We start from the raw sequence: 24,138 nt of genomic DNA on the forward strand, positions 1-24,138 counted from the left end.
AACTCTGTGGCTAGTTGGACATATGTTGTATTTTGGGATTCTTAAAATAATATCCCGTTTCTCTTCCAGAACAAGAAATATAAATGCTTATTCATACTTGTTGACACTCTCCACATGCATTTTGTCAGTGAACAGATGAGGGTGAGACTGGCATGGCTGTTTGCTGCTTGGAGCCAGCGGTATAATGTACCGCCTGCTGCTGGTTTACCCTCCGTTAGTCACGCTCCAGTGGTTCTGGGAGGGAGATACCACCATGAAGGTCTTGTAATGAGATCCCACACCATTAAGCTGGATACAGTGGCGCAGATGAGACGCTACTTTTATAACGTCTGGAAATCAAAACAGTCGTGTTGAATTGAGACTGCGGGATACGTGCTGTGGGCAGATTACATATAAAACGTTTTTACTTACACCCCATCCCAACTTGAAACATTAGGGACGTACAGTCAAATACTACCATGCATGAAAACACAAGCTTGTACTCAGTTCAGCAGGGTTCCGTAGAGCTGCGCCTTGGTCAGACTATCCTTCCTCGTCAGTCCTGTGCTGCCAAATTTTTGGTATCGTGGCGAAGTCTTCTCAGGAAGTGCAGGGCCCAGGCTGGAGCTGGGTCGAGGCCGGGGCCCATGACTGGAGCTGGGCCTGGGGCTTGAGCTAGGCCTGAGGCTGGGCCTGGGCCTGGTGCTGGAACTGGAGCTGGGCCTCTCTCTCTGGTAGTGCTGTATTTTGGTGGCCTCCAGTGACCCTGGCTGTAAGGACTCTGCTGAGCTGTTGGGGCTGACGTCGACGTAGTCCTTTTTCACAGTCCCTGACACGCTTTCCTTCTCCTTGGAGCTCACTGAGAGGAATAGGCTGCACTCAGAGTCTTGGCTATCTTGCTTGGCCCTGTACAGGATCCCTTTCTCCTGCTTACGATGGCCAGGACCAAGTTTGGGACTGGGGCTTGGACTTGGGCTGGGACTCGGGGAGGGGGGACCAGCAAAGCTGTGGAAGACATGGTCCCCCTCCTGGAAGCTGCTATAGAGAGGCCCGTGTTTGGCCTTGGCCGGGCCCAGGGCAAAGTGCCTCTCTGAGAAACTGTAGGGCGACACGCGGCCACCCAAGTCACGGAACGAGAAGCTGCTGAGTTCATCGACGCTCAGCTGCCTCCAGCGCGTGCTCAGGTCCTCCTCGGAGACCTCCACGTCCCCGGGCGGAGTCTGGGCCAGCGCCGAAGCCAGGTCGGAGGTGGTGCCCATGCTGTGGGAGGAGGCCAGGCGAGGGGAGGGAGAGGGAGAGGGGTGGTAAGGCTCGCTGTAACAGGAAGCTGTCCTGGTGTATGCCGGCGAGGCGATGATGCGGCCTCCGGCGCCTGTCTGGGGGCTCCGGGGCGGAGCCACGTTCTGGAAGCTGAGCGACTTGGGGAAGCTGTCTTTGTCATAGCAGGACATGGTGTCCTTGTCGTAGGAGGACGTGCTCTTGTGTTCGTAGTCATCACGCCAGTCTATGTAAAGGCCCTGGTGGGAGGAGGAGAGCGTGCTGCCAGGGTCTTGAGCTTCCCCCTTCTCGTCCGAAGCCACACTGAAGCTAGAGTAGGAGCTGGAGGCCTGGAAGGAGGGGGGGCGGCCCTGCAAGAAGCTGCCTGACATGAAGGCCTCCTCTTCTGGGTTGCTGTCGGTGGAGATCTGGGCTTGGAGGTGGAGGCCACCATGGACATCAACGCTTTGCCTGCGCTCCTGCCAGCGCTCAGGGCAGTATAGAGCAGTGTCGCTGCAGAAGGAAAAGAAGAAGACAGGGAATCGGAAGAGAGGTAGAATCAACAGATTTGTACAAATACCCATTTTTTTTCATTTAGACGCTGTTGCATTGGACATTTTATTCATTTTGCAGATTTTAACCAAAGTAGCATACACACAGAAGCATGGGCATGGAATGCAACTAGTCAGGCCAACCTGCTGTACAGGTCAGACGTCTTGTAGGCCGTGCGACGGTTAAGATGATCTGTGCTTCCTGTCCCCATGTTGTTAGACAGGAAGTTGCCGTCCTGGGGGGTGGGGCTTGGCGAGCGCGTAACTGGGCAGCTGCCTGGCTCAGGCTTTTCCAGAACCTTGGCAATGATCGCCGTGGGAACGGCATCAGAGTAAGGGGAGTGGCACATGGCCATAGTGACCCCACCACTGCACCCGTGCTTCTCTATGTGAGTGCTCACCCTCTCCTGGAAGTCAACAGGCAGCTGCAGGGGAGGCGTTGGGTAGAGGAGCGGAGGAGAGAAGGTGAGAAGATGTCAGGCAGAAATAATAAAGGATCAGGACCAAAATGAATGTTTGTTTTTTTGGGGGGGGGGCGTGATATGATATACCACTATTATAAACAAAGGTGATACTGTAAGCAATTTTCGAACAGAAGGTAGTATTTATGAAAAACTGCTGACAGCTTATGTATTCCCTTACCTATATATAGAGTCCAGAAAGTGCAAAATGTACCATCTTTGTTACAGCACATTGTGAATGAACACCGGCTTTTACTATTCATTTCTCTCTCTCTCTCTTCCTCATAATTCTCTCTCCCTCCCTTTGAAGAGTTTATCTTTTCAAAAACTGCTTCTCAATCCCCTATGTGATCATGACTCACTGGCTGGTCAGCCTCAGGAAGACCTGCAATCATAGACTGGTCTCCTCGCTCCACACAGGGGTCAGGAACAACAGGGTTATTCATAGGGGTTCGCCTCTTTCCATCATTGCTTCTTCCTTTCCTTCTTCTTTCTTTATTCCTTTCTTTCTTGCCATCTTCCCTCCCTTCTCCTTTATTTATCTCATTCTCTTTATCGTTTCTCTCTCTCCTCATTACCATCAAACACAGTAAAACTCTATGGGGAGCAGCTTGGATTCAAATTAGACTAGTGCTCTAGGTCTCCAGCTGGGAAAATAAAAAGATAAACTACCGAGTTGGCTTTGTTAGGAAAGAGATGCTGAGCATGAAGCGAGCGCCCCGTTTGAAGCCAAAGCTATTTATAGAAGCCTGCTGCCTCCCCCAGAGACGACTGAGGGGGAAAGTAGGTGAGACTTCAGGGCGAACACGTGACTCAACACACAACATCTCCCCTGCTTTACTGAGCAAACTCAGCACGCATTGATTCCTGAGCTCATAATTTGCAGATTTACATTAGTGTGGAGAAACTCGCACAGCGGGCTTTTTTGCACAATCATCAGTTTGTGTTTGGGAGGGTCGGGGGTCAATGCCATTTATTGTTTATCAGATAGGAATTCAACAGAAATTACATGAAAGATCTCATTCTAGGTTGTATTATTTAACTTCACTCGACATGAATGGATTGGGCCTCTTTGGATAAATTCATCTAAAATGGCAGAAGTGCATGAATACGATGCAGCCTTGGAATCAGGGTGGTGAAAGAGGAGGATGGAAGAGGGAGGGTTTGGAGGAGGACTCATCTCTGACAGCTGGTGAGCACAACACTGTGAGATGGGAGCAGAGGGGAGAGAAGGGAGAGCTCGGGGAGACGAAGCGAGGACGGAGGAGATGAGGGAGGGGTGAGGAGAGATGAAGGGAGGAAAGAGGAGAGGGGGCTGTTGAATCCCGTCATGAGAGAGAAGGGAGGAGGGTCAGGAGGGAGGGATAACCGAGGAGGGCGGAAAGGGAGGAGGAAGGAAGTGGAAAGGAGAATGAGACTCACCTCAGACAGCTTGTGAGCCCTGTAGTGTGACTTGGAGCACTGCAACAGTTGAGCAGCCAGATTACAATCCTTCCTGTACAGGTCCTGGTGGGTAAGATATAGATGGAATTACACAACATCAAAGTTCTAAGAGATGTCATGACTAATACTGCTTATGTCATTTGAAACCTAATACATGTCAAATGAGGATTTCAGATATGAACAGTATTGTAACCCTACATAAGAAATATTAAACTGTTATACCTCTTCATTGGAAAATGAATCACTGCGAACATGGAACCAAGGGTGTTGAGTAGAGTTCTATTGTTAGAATGGGCCTCTACGTAACAACACTTCAACCTTCATTAAGTGTTTATCACAGTCTGTCGGCTATTAGAAATCACCTCATGCAAAAGAACAAATTAAGCCCCCACAAAATGCATCAAATAGATGAATGTGTCCGCAAGCTGTTTTTTTCATTAGCAGCCCCACTCCTGGCATTTCTAATGGGTGTCAGTTTCAGTCCTAAAAAGGGAGGCCAGTTAAGGACAAGTCAATGAGAACCAAAAAAACATCAATCCTGAGGACAATCCATGAGTTAGAACACCATTTGTTTCGTTTTTACCAATCGGACCCTTGGGGCCACTAGTAAGGCCAGAATTGTATTAAAAAGTCAGAGGAACTTTCTTGCTTGTAATACCCTGTTCAGCTTCCCTGACTCAGTCTCTGCTAATTTTATTAGCAGGCTCTGAAATGGCCTCTCTTCTTGTATCCACCCTCCTCCTCTAATAAGACCACTCTTTCTTTATTCTTTTGTCCCTCGCTCTCTTCTCTGACACCCCCCACCTTCCTCTCTGCCTCTCTCTCTATTTCTCTCTCTTTCTCACATCTGTCTGTCCTTCTCCAGCTCCCTCTGCTCCTGGGTAACACTGCAAACCTGACAGCCTTCACATGAACATCAAAGCTTAGTCTTTGATGGGTTCAACCCCCTCACCAGTTAGCAGTGACTTCTTTTCAAAGTGCTACTTTTTCAACTGAGGACAATTGCAGCCCTAGACTGTGTAGAACTGCAGTTTATCATTGATGTCTCTCTTCATGTCAACCGTGTTTTGAGGGGAGAGATAGAGAATGTAAGAGAACAAGAGAAATCGAGATACCACCTGTCTCTTCAAACTAGGTTGATTATACGTGGTGGATGAAACTTCAAACAAACCAAAGAATATATAAACAAACAACAAACATGGATGTTTCTGAATGTAGCTCTCCATGCATTTACTGAAAATACAGCTCTGCTAGTTGTTCAACTGAAAAGTCAGGAGGGAAGGCTGGCTCATTTCTTTCTGTGGTGTTTTTCTTTGGACTCACGTTGTCATCTCGAAGCTTCTCTATGGTGAGCTTGGCCTCCATGAGGTGGTTGTTGAGAACAATGATCTCTCTGCTCAGAGCTCGCTTCTCATCATCATGGTGCTGGGTCTAGGAGACAGGGAGAGTGAGAGAAAAGGTGAGGTGATAAACAGAGGGAAGTGTGAGAGGAAGAGGATTAGGGAAGGAAAGGAGCAAAGGAGATGATAGTAAAGGGAGGGAGGGATAGGGAGGGAGGGATAGGGAGGGAGGGAGGGATAGGGAGGGAGGGAGGGAAAGAGGGAGGGAGGGAAAGAGGGAGGGAGGGAAAGAGGGAGGGAAAGAGGGAGGGAAAGAGGGAGGGAAGGAGGGAGGGAAAGAGGGAGGGAAAGAGGGAGGGAAAGAGGGAGGGGAGGGAGGGAGGGAAAGAGGGAGGGAAAGAGGGAGGGAGGGAGGGAGGGAGGGAAAGAGGGAGGGAAAGAGGGTGGGAAAGAGGGAGGGAAAGAGGGAGGGAGGGAGGGAGGGAAAGAGGGAGGGAGGGAAAGAGGGAGGGAAAGAGAGGAAGACAGCAGACAGTCAGTAATAGTCACAAGATTGTGCCAGACGCAGGTCTTAATTAAAAGTAGATTACACTTGCCAGAGCCCACATCAAATCAATTACTCTAGAAGAGAGGGAGAAAGTGAAAATCCTTGTTGAGTGCTGAAGGGATGGCCGTTTGTGCTTGACAAAATTGTTTGTATTTGAAATGCTGTCTCTTTAAAAAAATCTCCCTCTCCTCTTCTCCCTCCTTTTTTCTCTCCTTCTAATTGTCAACTCTCAGTCAAACACAAATAATGCATCATTGACTTCTCCACCTCTCCAATTTTCAATTTCTCGAGGGCTGTTGTTGTTTTGAAATACGGGGGCAGAGACCGACCAATCTAATAGGCAGCAATTACTTAACTTGGAGCAATAGCTCAGCATTGATATCATGGATCCATTCTTTCAGTCACTCATTATTTAGTAATAGCAAGTAGCTCTGGCATTCCCCCCCCCCCCTCTCTCTCTCTCTCTCTCTCTCTCTCTCTCCCTCTCTCTCTCTCTCTGTTTCTCCTCTCCCTCGCTCCCTCTAGAGTACATGTTGAAGTCATATTTCTCTTCCCCCTCCTACGTACAGTAGCAGGCTGAGGGGCTGCTTACCCTGCAGCAGCTGAAGCTTAATCCTAGAATCAAAAGTATCTGCAACAGGGAACCATCAGTAAAGGTTTATGGCAGTCCAGGACAGTACTCCGTACTCTTTAACTCCTACCTCCCACCCCCTTGCTTCTACCCTGTGGCTCCAACTCCCTAGCTGTTACTCATTAGTTTCTACTCCCTCCTAACCACCTCCTTATCCCTTAGCTCATCCTCCATAGCTGTTACTCCCTACCCCCTACTCCCTGCTCCTTACTGCCTACTCCTTACTCCCTACTCTCTAGCTCCTACTTACTACTCCCTACCTCCTACTGCTTACTCCCTATTCTCTACTCCCAAACCTCAAGTCAGGTTTAGCCTTATTTCTATCAGGGATTTTCCAACCATGAATTGGCTTGAGTTGGAACAGTGCTGTCTGTCTTCCTGCCAGACACTGCTGAGGGGAGTGAACCCTACTGGCTACAGAGCCAAACCATCACTTTTATCACACTCTCTCACATCAACTTAATGCTAGCATTTTTATAGTCAACAAAACACACACAGACACACAGACACACACACCTCCCTCCTCCACACACAAACACTCAAAACACACACACAATCCTGGCCAAAAATCAGTTTAGGAAACAGTCCACATAGGCCATGCAGAAATTGGAGGAAGGGATTACCATATGAGTGGGATTTTATTCTATCTCGAGATAACCAGACTATAATCACTGAGAGGAGAGGCAGTGACTCATCGCTCCGCTCACTAACTCTTTAACAGCTCTGTCTCCTGCTCAGTCCTCTGTCTCCTGTGACTCTCCCTGTGGTGCAGCTTGGCGCTTCCTAAGGTGATCTACAGCAAGGCCGAAGCCATAGAGTCAACATTGGGGGGGGGCAAATTCATTTTGTTATGATCATTTCAGACAGCGTGCGTGGTTGTCTGTCGTAGCGTAGCACATTTATATTTATAAATTAATTGGGGGGGACATTTTGACCAGATTTGTATATTGGGGGGTATGTGTCCCTCCCCAATATGCATTATGATTACGGCCTTGATCTACAGTAATCTTTTCAGGGTGGAACCAGGTCTGTCGGGACATTACAGGAAAACCATTGATCTCCTTGATCACAACACAGAGGACTGCAGTGTCTGACATCACTGACACATGTTGTCTTTGTCAGTCACAGAAGCCAATTAGACACTTTTTCTCGCTTTCACCTCCACCACTGCACCATCTAATTACACCCGAGTGATAAGGCGGAGGTGTTTTTCTGACAACACCTCAAATGAGGCTTTTATCCTGAACTCCTGAGTGCAAAATGTAGATATGTAATGGGTTAGAGGGAGGGGAGAAAGGAGGCTTGTAAAGCTACTCTCACATTCACTACTGATCTTTTGAAGTGAGTGTTTGGGTGAAGGTGTGATGGGAGAGGAATTAGTTGGGTCTGAGTGAGCAGGAGAATACTGTATGCCTTAAAGTTAGTTACCTAACCCTGCACAAACAAGCACACACATGCACACGCACACACACACACACACCACCCCTGCCATTTAGTTAGCGTGTTTCAGTCGAGATGCAGTCTTCTCTGGGCAACAAACGGAGCTCAGCTCCCTTGAGACATAATTACTGAAGTGTGGAATAGGGAGAGGGAAGTGGAACAATCCCCATTATGCAGTCATCCGACAGAAAGAGAAAAGGTTAGAATGTGTAACCTTACAAGAAAAAAACCTATCCCTCTTAAGAAATAACCACCTGACAAAGTTTTAAAGCATTAGTTTCAAAATTCTACAAAATGCTTCATGAAATTCCAAAAGAAACCTGCCCACACTTGGTGGTTCTAAGGTGCCATTAATCACAGCTAGCTGGGATTCTGATCTGCCTTTTACGTTACTTTTTGATGCAAATCTCCCTTAATCTACTGCATAAAGATAATACTTAAAAAAATCATGTGCAAACCTGATGTATTGAGCCTGTGGGCTGCTTTTGAAACACTCTACTGGTGTTTTTCGTATCAGTCCACTACATTTAAAACCCTATGCTGATTGGTTCATGTCTCAACTAACTGCATTTTAAACCCTATTCTGATTGGTTCTTGTCTCCGCCATCTGCATTCTGACCCCATCCTGACAGATTCCATCGAGTATATCAAGATGCTTTTTGCTTGTTTTTTTTTGCCCGCTCTAAAGAAAAATCTCATTTTTCGTGACCTTCATCACACATGGTTGTGTTTCTTTAGAACCTTTAAATGTGTGTTTGGTTTGATGTAAACTGTTTGCAAATAACAAATCCTATTAAGGACCTTTGTTGTTCACATATTATTGTATGACATCAAAGAAATAGTGAGCTACACCATGGGCCACATACCAAGATCCTTCTTCACTATATTCCTGTTAAAAATCTAATCTTGTGCAAAAATCTGTTTGTAAAACGGGGATATATGTGATGTGTGTGTGAGACACATGGTGAGAGAGAGAGAAAGACAGGAGAGGGAGAAAGACAAAGAGAGAGGGAGGTAGAGAAAGAAAGAAAAACAGAGAGAGAAAGAGAAGGGGATTGAGGGAGAGACAGAGAGACAGATAGTGAGCCTGAGGGGTAGAAAACTGATCAATAATAATGTATTAGGCCCCTTAGTCTTTTTCTCAGTGTGACGATACAACAAGGATTATTGAGGGATACCAAAACCACTAAGGGTTTGGATTCCATTAATGTGCCGACCAGCTGCTGTTTTGATGATACCTCAAGTGGATCATGTGGACTGTTTCATGGATTTAGCTGTTCTTTCCAGGACCTGTCTGCCTTCTTATGAAGACATCAGACACACCATGTGTCACACAGATAACTGTAGTCATAGTAACCATACTTCTCCCCATGGAGTAGGATTTGTACTACACAGATTTACAGGTTTCAATTGCTTCTACACCAGTACAACTACTGCACCGTTACATGTAATTTAGCACCTTTGGTGAGATGCGGTGTTCCACTGTGGTGTGATGGAAGGCCACCTTTCGATCCTAATCAATCACCAGAGGATTGGTGACGGACAACTTCCTTTCATATACAGTATAGTACTGTTCAGTGATCCATGGCTTCATCTAAAAACGAGGATATAATCTATGATAATCCAGATTGGGCCTGAAAATGGACCTGCCTTTGCAGCACACTCAGTGTGGGGATGCTTGCTGTAAGGTAAAAGGCAGACTGTAATAGTTTTCTAACAAGGTTTGGTGGCGAACCAATCACTCTGAACATTGATTGCGCACCGTCTCTGATCATGTAATTGCTGTGAGAGTGGCTCTCGTCGTGATGGCGGCGAGGCGATCGATCAGCCCTGAGTTCTCATCTCCGGCCGCAGACCACAGACTCCGTGGGGAGATGAAGGGGTTGAAAAATAGAAAGATGAAAATGGAGACAGAGTGATAGAATGGCTGAAAGGATGGAGTGAGATGGATACTATGGATGGATCGATGCATTCATTTCTCGGGTGATTATGCTTTGTTATCAAGTGATAACCTGTCACTCTCCTTCTGTCTCCTCTTCCTCTCCCACCTTCCATCTCTCTTCTCTCAAATGTCTTCCTTTGCCACTCAACTCATAGTTTTCTTCTGTCTCCAGTTTGTCTCCAGTCATGTCTGCTTCAGCAAGAATCAAGGGTCTCAGCTTCAATCCAACATCTAATCAATGGCTTGCTGTGTGTGTGTGTGCATGTGTGCCACTGAACAGCCACTGAACTACCAAGCTGTGCACGGCTGGTAAACCTTGCCAACAGGTCGGCAGGACCCTATAAGTCTACAACCACATAAATATTTGATTTCATGGCCTTTTTTATTCATATAATCTAAAGTAGATAAAAAGCCCCAGAAGTAAATGCCACAGAGGCATGCTGGGGGACCTGAGGAAGACAATAACCATTGAGCTATCTACTTGTTTATTCGCCCTGCTGGGTCTGATCTAATGGAGTTGTTAGGGGAAAAGGTAAACAGGATGCTATCTGTGGGACAAAGCTACACTCCTCTTTCATCTGGCTTTATGTTGCACCACAGAGCCACCACTCGGAGCTGTAGAATTTCTGTGAGTGTTCTGGAGTCTTACCGTCCTGTGCATCTTGTCCTCCAGATCCTGGTTGATCCTCTGCAGGGCTGCATAACTGCTCTGGATTCTACAGGACAGAAAGAACAGCATTATCGTGGAGATGGATCAGGCTCAATCCTCTATAAGCCTCGGTAGGATCAGTATGTATAAGCTGCCAAACACAGAGAACTACTTCATTCAGAGGTTCTCTCTAAGAGTATTTAACAGTCTCAGGCAATGATCCAGATTTGAAGATCACTGAAAGCAGTTCTGGTAAACAGAGATACTATTAGAATGCTTAGATGGAAATGCTTAAATGCCTTCTAAGTGGAGTATGTAAGAAATTAAAACTATAAACTGATCACAGTGGGTGTGAATGCATGTTCTTTTATTTAAGAAAACACATAGGACTGTTTCCAAATGGCCAAAAGATTCCTGCTTGACTCATCACTTAGAGACTGGAGTTCCAGACCCATGTTGCTTAGTATAGTGTTTTGACATCTAGAAATATGGTGAGGGTAAGTGACTCGGGAGTTGAGAGCAGGGAAAAGGTTTGTGGTTGAGGATATGGTCACGGCGACGGTCATGGTTCGGTTCGTGTGGGCGTCTCACCTGCGCAGTTTGTCTGTAAACTTGTCCAGCTCCTCCTGAGCTCGACGAAGCTCTGTCTCCAGGTACTGGCGGGTGGAGTCGAACTCTGACTCCACCATCTCTAGCTTGTGGGTGGTGTAGGACAGACGCTTGCGTAGGTCCTCCTTGTGGTCATGAAAGGAACTACAACAGACAAGCAGGAAGTAGGGAAACTGGTTAGACATTTACTTACTCAGACTATTGAGTAGTCTGTGGTGGGATTTAAGCTTACAAATTAAGATTTCTGTATTTAAATCTATGTAAATGTGCATTAAATACTTACAATTACATTTAAATTGTCCATGTCATTCTAACACACCATCAACATTAACATAGGAGGCAGACAGCAAGAGAATAATGGATTGAGTGGAAAGGGAGAGATAGGTGGAGAGATGGATGGGAGAAGAGTTTATGAGTGTGTGTATTTGTGGGTGTCTTTGTGTGTGTGTGTGTGTGTGTGTGTATTTCAGTGTCTCCCTCCCCACCCACATTGTACATAGCCAAGAGAGCCAAAACCAGAGGCTTCAGGAATCCAACTTATTACAAGAGCTGGGTTTCCACTATGAATACATGTGACATGTCCAGTGGTCATAAGAAGGGTTTAAGATGAAAAATGACCAGTGAGTGAGTGGGCATGTTCACCAAGACAGTGATATACTGCAGAAGCATTGCTTTGAAATGTAATAATGAGAATCTTTGACCTCAAAAGGCTGAAGAGGTATTTTGGTGGGAAATAATCATCACAAAGATGGTCGGTGGCAATGAAAAGTCCACACCAATTTTTCTTACCTTCTTTTCGGGTGTTTGCAACCATTTCTCTGGGCTTTGAGAGCTGTTTTACCGATATATATCTTTTTCATATTTTATTCTCTGCCTTGGCCTTCATGTGAGTATCACTGCTGCTAGATGGGATAGGTTGATAGGTTGCGGCCAAGTCTGAAGTCTAACCATAAAGCAAGCCTGGCAGGGCTTTATGGGGGTTGCATCGTGTGGCAGGAAGGATGAGGCTATCTGGGATCACCCTGCCAACAGAGCAGAGAATCACAAGTTTAACAGCACATTCACTTCTGGTGTCTCTCACAGGAACAGGATGCTGTCTGGCTGTGAGATGGTGCCGTCTCTTGGTCGTTAGGGAGCATTCAGAGATGGTCTGGTTCTTGATGGGCATATGGATGGTGCAGTACAGGCAATAGACACAGTATAAAGCATCCAGGAACATAAGGTATCGTCTGAAGATCCTATAACCAGGCAAACCAAATATCCCTAGCCAATGCAGCACCACTGCTGCTGGACAATAATTATGCTTGTTCATTCCGTTTTTTTGTTGTTGAAACACTGAGCTAATATATAATGTGTGTGGGTCGATGTTGGCTTTAGAAACTATCAGGCTACAGACCTCCTTCTAATCAAGATCACTGGATAACCTGCAGGCTACAGCCAAATTCAATCTGAACACATTCTCAGATCATTTATGTCTCACCTCACATTACTGTAGCATATTTTTGTTAGAAAACAACCTCACTGCACAGTTTAAAGATAATCATCTTGCAATTATCTCCAACACAATACCTTATTACCAATGCAGTCTCCTGCTAACCCAACAAAAAACCCAATGCTGAACATATTCACAAAGCTTTGGAACATTCTCGTCATCGGTGCTTAAAGAGCCTGTGTATATGTGTGTGTGTGTGTTTAAACACGGTGGCTATGGCTGCTCCTTATCTGTAAGTCACAGGGCAATGGAGAGAGATAAGTTGACATATTCTCTGACGTAAGAAATTGATTGTAAAGAACATGCACACAAACACAAAACACCCTCAACAGACCCACAAGTAAACACATACACACAAACTCAAAACTCACACACTCATACCCAACACTCCCAACAACAACAACATGAAAAGCATCTCTGGTGCAGTGTTGTAGCCCTGTCAGTCCTCTCTGCAAATGACTGCAGGGAAACAGACGTGGAAGGCCTAGCCACTGAATCCTTCTGTGCTGGTGTTGAGGCAGTAAACAAATGAGCCACTGGAGAAGCTATCCTGCTCGCCCATCCTCTGGAGACCCGCAGGGAGCTCGTCACGACAGCACGGCTGAAGGAACAGAGCTCAAACCAAACAAAGCCGACAACAGAACTGTGGTGAAGCAGGAGGAGTCCTCCTCCGGTTCTGCACCACAGGTAGCGCGTGTCTGGTATGACTACAGGCTGTTCCTCGGCACTGACCACTGTGTCACAGTGTTAGAACTATGCTCTTCTGGTCCTTGATTTTCGGCTACACTTTCTGCATGCGATGGAGTCACAAATGCATTTCATTAAGACAGCGCAACCAAGGCTGCCTGACCATTATTCATTTCAGATCACCTTTCCATCTCCAATTTGAGCTCAGTTAAGTTAAACCTATATTTTCGCAGTTATTTTGATCAAATATGTATGACCTACTCCAGAGACAAGCAGACAAGCTTCAATGTCAAGCCAAAGCGGTTGTTTCTTTCAGTAAATATGAAAACAGCTGTTTAAGTGATATATTTAATAAAACACCACAACTGGCATCCATCTTGGATCGACTGGTTTGGCCACTAATGGCTTCAGGAAGTGATACAGTACCAATTAGCCACAAGAAGGATGAGACAGAGCCACACAAATAGCTCATCTATCACCCTACAGCACCTGATGACAAAATTAAAGTTTAATGACCTGAAATGTATTCATTACTCACATTGACACTGTGAAAACCAGAAAACTAGATGAAAAAGAGTTCTGATGCAACTGTGCGGAAACCCAAGTCTCTACCACAGGCACAGATGTAGCTCTGTGGGGATTGGCCACAAGAGGAACAACTAAACAACACATACTTCCAACATGCCGTGTGCGGCTCAAAAAATGTCTCTGCACTAACTTTTCTGACTTTCAAAAACACACAAGGCGGTGAGACTGAAGACGATAAACAGAAAACTGGACAATTCCTTAAGAAAATTAAAGTTCATCTGCACATTGCCCGTTGTCAACAACGGTCAACTGTCAACTGTCACTTGTCAACTTGTACATCTAAAACCTGGCTTCATGGCTTCCTGAGACTGAATATCTGATGCCACTTGGCTGTAGTACTGTATCACTGAGAGCTCCCTGGGATTAATTATCTTGTAGTGAGTGAAGTCTTCTCCTGCTGTGATATGACTCACCAAAACCTCTCCACTGTCAGCTTCCCATATCCCCAAATCACGCTGTCTGTCATATTGATATTACAGAAATATGTTTCTATGTGTCTGTCTGTGTGTGTATGTGTGTGTGTGCGTGTGTGGGAGGCGGCGGAATGTGTGTGTGTGTGTGGAGGAAAAAGAAATTCAATCAACACGTCGTATTTCAGGTGAGTCGCAAATCCAACTCCCATCATATCACAGCAGGGGAACACATCAGAGGACACCTCAGAGAGCTCCTACTAACGTGTGTCTGTGTGTCTGTGTGTGTGTGTGTGTGTGTGTGTACGTGTGTCTGTGTCTGTGTGTCTGTGTGTGTGTGTGTGTGTGTGTACGTGTGTCTGTGTGTGTGTGTGTGTGTGTGTACGTGTGTCTGTGTGTGTGTGTGTGTGTGCGTGTGTCTGTGTGTGTGTGTGTGTGTGCGTGTGTCTGTGTGTGTGTGTGTGCGTGTGTGTACATGTGTCTGTGTGTGTGTGTACGTGTGTCTCTGTGTGTGTGTGTGTGTGTGTGTGTGTACATGTGTCTGTGTGTGTGTACGTGTGTGTGTGTACGTGTGTCTGTGTGTGTCTGTGTGTGTGTGTGTGTACGTGTGTCTGAGTGTGTGTGTACGTGTGTCTTTGTGTGTGTGTGTGTGTGTGTGTGTGTACGTGTGTCTGTGTGTGTGTGTGTACGTGTGTGTACGTGTGTGTGTGCGTGTGTGCAGTAGCAAAAAAAAACAACTATTCTAAAATGACAACAACAAAAAAATAATCTTAAATTCTTTACTTTTTTTTATTGTAAGTAATCAGAAATCTGGGGGAGCTGCACATGTAAATGAGGTAGCCTAGGTCCCCCCCAGGCACCCTCGTGGCTACGCTACTGTGTGTGTGTGTGTGTGTGTGTGTGTGTGTGTGTGTGTGTGTGTGAGCGTGGGTGTACATGCCCAATTCCATCTCTGACACTATCTCCACGGTGACAGTATGGCTGATGCTCTGTGGCAAGCGGCACTCTCTCTAGAGAGGCTGGCACTGTTCCAGTCTCTGGCCTTTGAAGTGAGGTCATCAGCTCTGCAACACCTCATGGACCAGTGTGCCTTTGGGTCATGGGACTGCAGAATTACACTCCTGCCTAGGGGGACCTGCTCCATACAGCCAGACACAGATTGAGTGCTAAAGTGAACAGGGCGGGGAGAGCATGACTGGAAGCCGTGGAGCTCTAAAGCGAAGGGAAAATTACATAGCTGGCTGTGGCTAATATGGCCCTGTCAGATCCCAGTCTGAGGTGGAAAACAGCCCTTGCTGGGTTTTTAGAGTCCAATTTGAAATCACTTTGTCATGCAGTGTTAGGTGGAGACAGGGATCGAACTCCTCCATGATAGATATGTGTGGCTTCACTACAACGACACTGTGGTGCCCGGAGAGAGAACCGCTACCCTGAGATACATTCTCTGGCTGTCATCAGGATTGAAATGTTGTTAAATGGCGTGTGAAATCCCTCACAAACACACAAGATTAGAGTTTTGTTAGCACGAGGTGCCACAGGAGAGATTGAGCTCATTAAGCAGATGAGACCGGTAGACTGGGCTGTTGCAGTGGTAGTGTCGTTCCAGCTCTGTCACATCCTCCTCTGTCTCTTAACACATTCCCCCATCTGTGGCTCATGGAGCCAACCGGAACATGCCAGGATTTTCTGCTGCAGCTTTCCTCTCCCCTCCTATTCCCTTCCCTTCCCTCTGCTCCTCCTCTTTCTTATCTGCAAGGGAAAGTTCAGGAAATTAGAAGATGGAGGATTTCCCCATGTGACTAGTTGCTAACGTGGAGCTCACTGTGTAGTTCAGCATCTTATCAATGAGCGAGAGAAGCAGGTGGGAGGTAGGACAGAAGGAGGTAGTGCAGCTGAACAATAGGAAGTGCTGGATCAACTGACACTTGATGTATATATATATGTATGATAAGCCCCACACTACCTCACATTTACATGACATTTCCTTCCATTTTTTATACATGTACATTTTCTATGTTGCTTTGAATAAAAGCATCTGCTAAATGGCAAAAATGTGACAATGTAACATGTATTTTCACCAAGAAGTGAAAAGACAAAGACTCATACATGCTTCCCCTGACAGTGGTGTCCATGGGAGATTCTAGCATGTTCCAGTTTGGCTAGCAGTGTGGCAGTAGTACTGAATGGAATCTGAATTCATGGCATATGTGATGCCTCCCTTTTTAATCGGTTGTTTTTACATAAACAGCAAACCCCTCCAAACCCTCTTCATGTTGGAATAACTTCACTTCACCGGTGTTCTGTGACCCAATAAAAAAAAATAAAAGACAGTGTGTGTGAGTCAGCGAGCTAGGGTCTATTCTGCTGTGTTGAGGAAACACTTTGTAGACACTATAACCCATCGTGGAATAATTCTGCTGATGAGGGAAGAGCAGTCCTTGACATAGTCAATGATGTATCTCAAGAAGAAACGACTATCAACTCCTTATCAGTTGAAGAGACAATTGTACCAGCTGTTCCAACCACTCACACCCACACTCCCTCTGTAAATGTCTGAATACAAGAGTAGAGACAAAGACAAAGAGAGAGAGGACAATAGCCAACAGACAGTAGTCATGTACATACTTTTACATGATGTCTTCATGTCATATTTCATACTAAGGTTTGGTGTAGCCTGTCTTTGTGTGCTACCTTAGAGAAATCAGCTTTCACTCAGAATCAATTCAACCCAGGCTTAGGTTGCCAAGACAACACCAGTCGTGACATACCTGTGCTCCCCAGAATACAAGCCAGAACAAAGAATAAGCTTTCACATTGCTGGGAACAATATATCAACTGACAGATTGTGTCAAAAAACTAAAAAGAGGATTTTTAAAATTGTTGTTTAAAGTACATTGAATGTCAGTTGAGTAGAGTTTGGATCCAATTCCATTGTGCAAATTACAGTTTAATGATTTAAAGACTAAGTCATGCAAATTAATCCATGTAGTATTTATACTCATAACATAACTATGGTAAGTAAACACATGTAAGGACTGTGAGTCTCAATACGTATCTCCTGCGGCTTCCAAAACTGAGTTATACAGTGTAAAACAATTACAACAGATTTATTTCCATGGCTCAGTGTCTTACATGGCTAAATGCTTTAAGCAGAAATAAAAGCATGTCCACCTAGCAGCTAAATGTGCGAATGAGGATTTGTATTCAGATTCTGCCTTTAAGGAGGTTCAGCATTTTCCCTTCCAGCTCGTTTCTATTCTTCATCCAACTCCCACACAAGCCCTGGTTTGGAAGAGAGGTCATGGTTGGAGCTAGCGTATGTGCTTGTGCATGTCTGTGTATCCACAGTGTATGTGTTTTTGTGTATCTACAGTTTGTGTGCATGTCTGTCTGCAATGCTTTCAGTCCGTATATAAATGTGTTGCATTGCCGATCTAAAAGGCTAGAAACGTCTAGGCAGCGTCCTTCAATTCCCAGCCCATAAACACACACCATTACAACACAAACAAACATACACAGACATACGTATAAAGATCTCCTCTAAACATGAGACCTCAAAAGGATGAACAATAACTCCATGATGTTCTTCGTGTTTTGTGAACGCAGCTCTTTATTAAAACGTTACTCACTATCTGAAGGCTTGAGCTCCCATAGCTGATTCTGTAGGCTGCAGCATGGTGAGCCAACACAGTCTCGGCCGGGGCACCAGTGCTGGTAAGGGTTGGGGTTCGGCTCTAAAGGGGATAGGGGAGAAGATCTTGGGCTCCAGGTGCCCCTGGGGATGCCAGGCACTGAGGCTAGGCTAGCCCTGCTGGCTGAAGGCATGATACAAACTAAAAAGGCTTGTAAAAGGGCCGACACATTTCCAATAGCCTGGACGTGCCCTGCTACTCCTTGGAAAGCTAGGGGTTAACTAGCCTTAACTCAAACATGGTTCATGTCCACAAGCCAGCACCTGGAGGTGAAGTGTACCTCCCTTGACACTGCCAAAGGTAATGGACTGTTTATGCTGACTCGGACATTATCAGGCTGTTTGAAGGCGAGACTTGAAAAAGCTCAGGTAGTAATTGACTCTCTTCACAGCTGCTGTCAATCACTGCTGTCTGTCCAGGCTCAGCTTACGTGCGACAATTATGGATTTTTGAGACAAGTGTGCCCAGTTTCATCTGATGAGAACAACTTTGTTTCTTAGTACAGACATTCACACGGACTCTCTCTGTGTTTTAGTACTGAGCCTGACGATCATAGCTAATATTTCCTCTCTCACAAGATTAAAGATGCAACAGAAAGGAATCGACCAAAAACAATGTTATCTTATGAAGTGAAAATAAGCTCACTGCTAGCTTCATAATGAAAGCTATTGTTAGAGACAACTATTGAAGACAAAGGCACACACACACACACACACACACACAAACACACATACACAGAAACACCTTGAACTCTATCAATCGTTTAACCGCACTCTCATCCTATGGAAGCTTCTGCTTCCGAGTCTGACACGTTCTACCCGGGCATGTTCTTCAGCAACACTGTGCTCAATGCAACTCCTGGTAGTGTGAGCTACCCTCTCACTGAAGCCCACTGTCAGCACCACACAGACACCAAAGGCACGGCACACCGTAACTAGGAGAGCAATTATGATCATTCTGCAACACAATTATGATCATTCTGCAACACATCTGAATGGAATGACAGCAATGTATTTACCTTCACAACACAGCGATACACCCACCCACCCACCCACACACACTCTCACAAATATATTCACTTCCTTTTCTTAAATTCCATACTTACCGTTTGTATGCTTTGCGTCTCATGTTCAGGGAGAAGATGACAGCATGTGTGTGTGTGTGTGTCGACTGAGAGCAGCGTGCGTTATGACTAGAGAAAGGGGGGAGGGAGCAGAGAGCTGAATGAAGCTGGAAGGAGTGGGAGGGGGAGAGGCAGGGGGAGAGGGAGATGGAGAGGGAGGGGAGATGGAGAGGGAGGGGAGATAGAAAGAGTGAAGAGGGTTGCTGGTGGTGGTGGGGGGGAGGGGGATTGGGCAGGAACGAGTAAAATGTCCTACCTTGCATCAGGCATCTCTCCATTTGGTTCCTGAGGAACAGGAGAAAACTGATGAAACGTTGCGATGAGATGCACATAGACATACGGGAGGATTGACTCTCCAGCCTGGTCCCTTGGCCTGCTTCTGAGTGTTGTTACGTAACTAATATGTATATACAATATATGTATTCTTTATTCTCAATACATCTGGCTACATCAGCAAGACACTGAGACGTGAGGAAGGGAAAGGTGACAGGGACAAAAGGACAAATGCTCTGGACTGTTGATTATGTAAAAGTGAGTGCCCCATGGCCAACGGTGCACCCGTGAGATACACTAGACAGAGAGAGAGAGACAGAGAGAGAGAGAGAGAGAGAGAGAGAGAGAGAGAGAGAGAGAGAGAGAGAGAGAGAGAGAGGACAATAAGATGACATAAAGACTGAGGCTGAGGCAATAAGGCAGGGGGGGACGGAGACAAGAGCAGGAGGGAGTGACAACTTACAGGTGATGAAATGTGTTGAATATCACACACACACAGATCACCTGACGCCTCACCAGGGAACCATTGTGTATGTTTATATTAAACTGGATATGCATTAGGAGAGTGAGTGTCAGTGCCTGTTGTGATCTTCTGGCCATGCATTATGAACAACGTGGATCACAAGGGGGAGATTTACATCCTCACATACACTCAAGACTGCCGCTCGTGGTGCAGAACCAATTACTCAATACATCCAGTGGATGTGATTCTAGAAAGAGCGAGGGCAGAGCTGTTACGCAACAAAAAACTATTCAGTTACTATTACAACAATCTTGTTCACTTCCTCATTATCATTTAACTGTTTTGTGTGTGTTTGTGTGTGTGTTTTTGTATCCTTGTGTGTCTGTGTGTGTGTGTGTGTATGTCTGTGTTTGCATATGTTTACGTATCATTAAAAGTGTGAATAACACAGGATGACTCATACTGCTGGATGAGACAGCATGCTAAACGGTCTCTCTCGTTCTGTCTCTGTCTCTCTCTCTTACACACACACATACACACACACACACACACACACAGACATATAAAGACAGTTCGTGTACATATATACATACATATACTATATACACAAACCATCAACATGTCATGTGCCAGGAGGGATGGAGATGTGGAAATGTAGACATTCTACAACTGGAATGATTTTGGAATGTAAAACCCCGGTGTTCCATGTGTATAATTGGTAGGTATGTGTCTGTGCATGTGTGTGCATGTATGTGTGAATGTGTGTGCATGTGCGTGTGTTCACTCATCCGGTCCTGAGGCTGCAGTAGGACTTTGTGAGAGGCTGTGAGGATTGTCTCTCCTCCCTACAGTGAACACCCACTCACACACACTCGGAACAGTTGCTAGGGAGCTGCCTGCCACATAGTGAATTCTAATCAGGCAGCCACAGTTTAATATGTTCACCAGGTCCACCACACAGAGGACAACAGATAGAAGAATACAGTCACTGTTGAAGCTAGTCTGTGTGACAGTAAGGCTGGGAATGGTTCACTTGGAAATTATGTTTAAATAGTGTTACAGTGGGTCTTCATGGAAGATATTACAGTATTTCAATCAATGTTGTTATTTATCCATGCTGATCAAAGCTGGTTTATAAACATTAAGACAGACAAGTTTTGCGACATGAGCTTTTGCTTGTGAAATTGAGGTGTGCCCATCTAATTCCTTGAAATTCTTTTTTGTTAATATCTGAGAACCCTTGGGGAAAAAAATTCTCAACAGCCCCATAAGCGGTATAAGAGTATAAATATTTCCCAACTCAGATCAATATTTTTCTGTGACTAGTTTATGGACTGCCTAGCGGGAAAAGGATATGTCTTGCATGTAAGTTTTCACCACAGCTTAGAGCAAGAAATCACTTCCCTCATAAAACAAATAACTTATATTCATATTCTAATCCCTTCAGTAATATTATATGGCACTGAGCAGACCATTAAAACACAGCCAGAGTCTAGGTTCCTCCCCAAGTGGGGTTTTGTACCCTGTAACTGTCCAACAGTCTTTCGAGCCATAGATCAAAAACAAAGCTGGAACATGGTTTCCAATAAGTGAGGAATAATTACAGTGTGGTTCCAACAAGTGTGTCAGCACACGATTCTGTGTTTCAAAGTCTTCAACATGACAGAGAAAAATCATTAATGGTCCTCTCTGTAATCGTAGTCCATTTTCTAATAATGTACAGCTCAGATAACAGAGGAATCGGAGATAAGAGTTGCTGCCTCTGGTGCAAAAGGGTCTGATGTGTTCATGTAACACACATAGTTCATAATCCTAATGATGGTGGGAAAGATAATATTCCTCTAACTTTAGAGAGACATAAGGCTCTCTCCTACAATTTTTTTTCCTTTACTTGCATTTTTTACCCTACTTCTTCCACAGGGATCCATGTCAAAATGTCTTCCGACACATGATCTCATTCTGTTGGGTTCAGTCTCTATAGGGTGTGTAGGCTTTAGTGTCATGGTCTAGAGGAGATCACCATGTGATCCTGTGTGATTAAGTGGGTATAGAGACTATGGTATGAGCTTAGCCTAAATGACATGATCTACTCACGGAATTGGCGACAGGTCTGGGCAGGGAGGTGGACCTGAATGGTACCCTGGGGTAACCCTCAGGCCAGCTGAAGACAGGACAGGGACTGTCCCTGGGGGACCTCCCTTCCATGCTCCTGCTGAAAGGCTCAGGCCTTGCATGCCCTCCTCTTTTCTCCTTCTCATTCCCTCTGTCCCAGAATGCATCTCTTCCTTTGTCCTCTCTTTCCAGGGATCCGTTAGCCTCAAGTTCGTCTTGTCGTCTCAGAATGTCTATGTCTGTCTCCAGGTAAGCCTTCCCTGATGGCTCAGAATAAAAGTTCTCCTCCCTGACCCTCCGCAATCCTCCTTTTCCAGGTTGCAACTCTCTCTTTGGGTCTTCTCCAAACATGAGCAGCTTCTTCAGGCCTCCTTTCCCATGTAGCAGCACCCTGCCTAGGTCTTCCCCAGGTACCAGCACCTTGCAGCTGGGAAAACACCAATTCCGTTTGTGGAAGTCTTCAGGGTCATGGTCGTTGATGGTCTGGAGCGCAGAGTAGCCTCCAATGTCTGTGTCGCACCAGGAGGCTGGAGGCGGAGGTATGATTGGTGGGCCTGCTGGCTCCTTGGGAGGGAGGGGACTGAAGGGTGGGTCACCTCCAGTCCCCAACACACTACATGCCACCTCATCCAGGAACTGGGAGAACTTGAGGCGGTTCTCCAGCCTTTGTACCCGCTGGGCTGAAGGGGCCGATATGCTGCTCTGGTTGGGCTGTGCTGTCTGGTTTTGAGGGGACTCCTTCCGGTTGTGGCTGGACTGGGCTGTATGTTTCTGTCCTGGCTCTTTTCGGTTGTGACTGTTCGGTTGGCTCTGAGGTGAGTTCCATCTGGGTGGTTTCTGAGGGATCTCTTTTTTCACAGTGGGCCGTTCTGGAACTTCCTCATCACGGCTGTCAATCCAGGGGTCGGGGTCATCTCCCAGGGCGGAGAGATCCAGGTTCTGGTAGATGTTCTCGGAGTCACTTGCGGAGGTCAGGTCATCGAGCCGAGGCCCAGAACCGGCCCGGGCCAAGAACACCTCCTGGCTGTGCTGCTTGATGGAGGAACGCAGGAGGCAGGTGGCACCCGAGCTCCAGCTGTTGGTGTCCCAACTGTCATCCTCACTGGAGCTGCCACTGCGCAGGCTGGAGCTGGAGCCCTGCAGGCTGGGGCTGGGGGTGGGGCTGCGGAAGCCGGGGCTGGTGCTACGAAGGATGGGGCTGGGGGAGCGCAGGTTACGAACGGGACTGGGGTTCATTCCGTCTCTGTCGCTGTTGCCCAGTGAATGTTTCAATCCAGAGATCGAGCCCATTAGGCTGGGTAAGGATCCTTGAAGGCTGGAGAGAGAGCCAAAGAAGTTCGGAAGGTAGACTTTAGTTCTGGATGCAGATGAGTTGAGGCTCGATATGGACCCCTTGGAGCTCGAGTTGGACGAGTGGAGGCTGTTTGTTGATCCCTGGAGGCTGGGGATGGAGCCCTTTGGAGAGTGGAAGTTGGCAAGGGAGCCCTGGAGAGTGGGGGAGGAGAGGCTGGAGGGACAGCGGGGTGGTGGGTCATCATCCTGGTCGCTGTAGCTGACGGAGAACACGGGGCAGGAAACAGTGGAGGAGCAGGAATTCCTCTCCTGGCGGGTTGAGGGGGTCTTGGGCCTGCTGGGTTTCCGTGGAATGGACACCATTCCGTTGGTCATCACACCTCTTCTTCCTCCTTCTTCTCCTTCTCCACCCCGTTTCCCCCTGCCTCCTTCTCCCCTCCCCAGCTTTGCTGCGCCGTTCTGCATCCTGGTCTGGGGAGTCATCAGCCCTCTGCCGGACAGGGACTCGTACAACTGAACCATGGGATCCGAGGGTCACCGATTTTCTAACGGCTTTCTGTCCCACTGAGCATCTGTCTATCCGTCCCTGTGTCCCACATCCACTGGCCTCCCACGATGCATTGCTCCACCAACATCTGCCTGACACAGTTAACACCCCCCCTCCCCTCTCCCTCCCTCCCTCCCTCCCTCCCTCCCCCCTACCCCCTCCCCTCCGAACATAGTGGTAGGGAGAAGCTGGAGGGACCGACTGTCGTGTGTGGATGTGAACCAGACCTCATTTCATCGTGGACCGACTAACTCTCCAAACATGATCCATTCTGTCATACAGCACAAGGATGTTATAGATCATCAAGTGGGACGCTCTGCGTGCTATTTTGGTCTTTAATACGTGTATTGATATGGGTTTACCATGCAGTGGAGCTCAACAGTTTTCCAGGTCAGCGGTTCGTTGCGGTGGAGAGAGATTGATCATGGATACCACGTGAAATCTAGAATGGTCAACAGGAATCAGTCTGAGTGCCATTAATCAATGTCTCTATGTTGATGTGTTAGTTCCTGCCTTAGAGTGGCTGGACACAAAAAAAGGAACATTAACATTCAAACTTTAGCCCACCCCCAAAAAACATACTTTTGAAACACAGGATGAAATCCAGTC

At 46.4% G+C, this 24,138-nt stretch overlaps 1 protein-coding gene across 2 annotated transcripts; it reads right to left on the reverse strand.

Annotated features, from left to right (window-relative positions):
- Positions 1-482: 482 nt before the first annotated feature.
- On the reverse strand, positions 483-23,357 carry begain (brain-enriched guanylate kinase-associated). 2 transcript variants are annotated; one of them, XM_084683383.1, is made up of 8 exons: positions 21,672-23,357; positions 19,098-19,126; positions 10,832-10,993; positions 10,241-10,307; positions 5,015-5,122; positions 3,671-3,754; positions 1,932-2,212; positions 483-1,749 (listed from the first exon to the last, which is right to left on the reverse strand). In XM_084683383.1, the coding sequence occupies exons 1-8, from the start codon at positions 23,355-23,357 to the stop codon at positions 483-485; spliced, it is 3,684 nt and encodes a 1,227-aa protein (XP_084539509.1). The 2 variants fall into 2 exon arrangements, with proteins under 2 accessions (XP_084539509.1, XP_084539510.1); XM_084683384.1 differs by lacking the exons at positions 19,098-19,126; positions 21,672-23,357 and adding an exon at positions 11,639-11,709.
- Between the last annotated feature and the right edge of the window lie 781 nt (positions 23,358-24,138).

Source organism: Hypomesus nipponensis, chromosome 3 (assembly GCF_054491055.1).
Source record: "Hypomesus nipponensis isolate SF chromosome 3, ASM5449105v1, whole genome shotgun sequence".
Lineage (NCBI taxonomy): Eukaryota > Metazoa > Chordata > Actinopteri > Osmeriformes > Osmeridae > Hypomesus > Hypomesus nipponensis.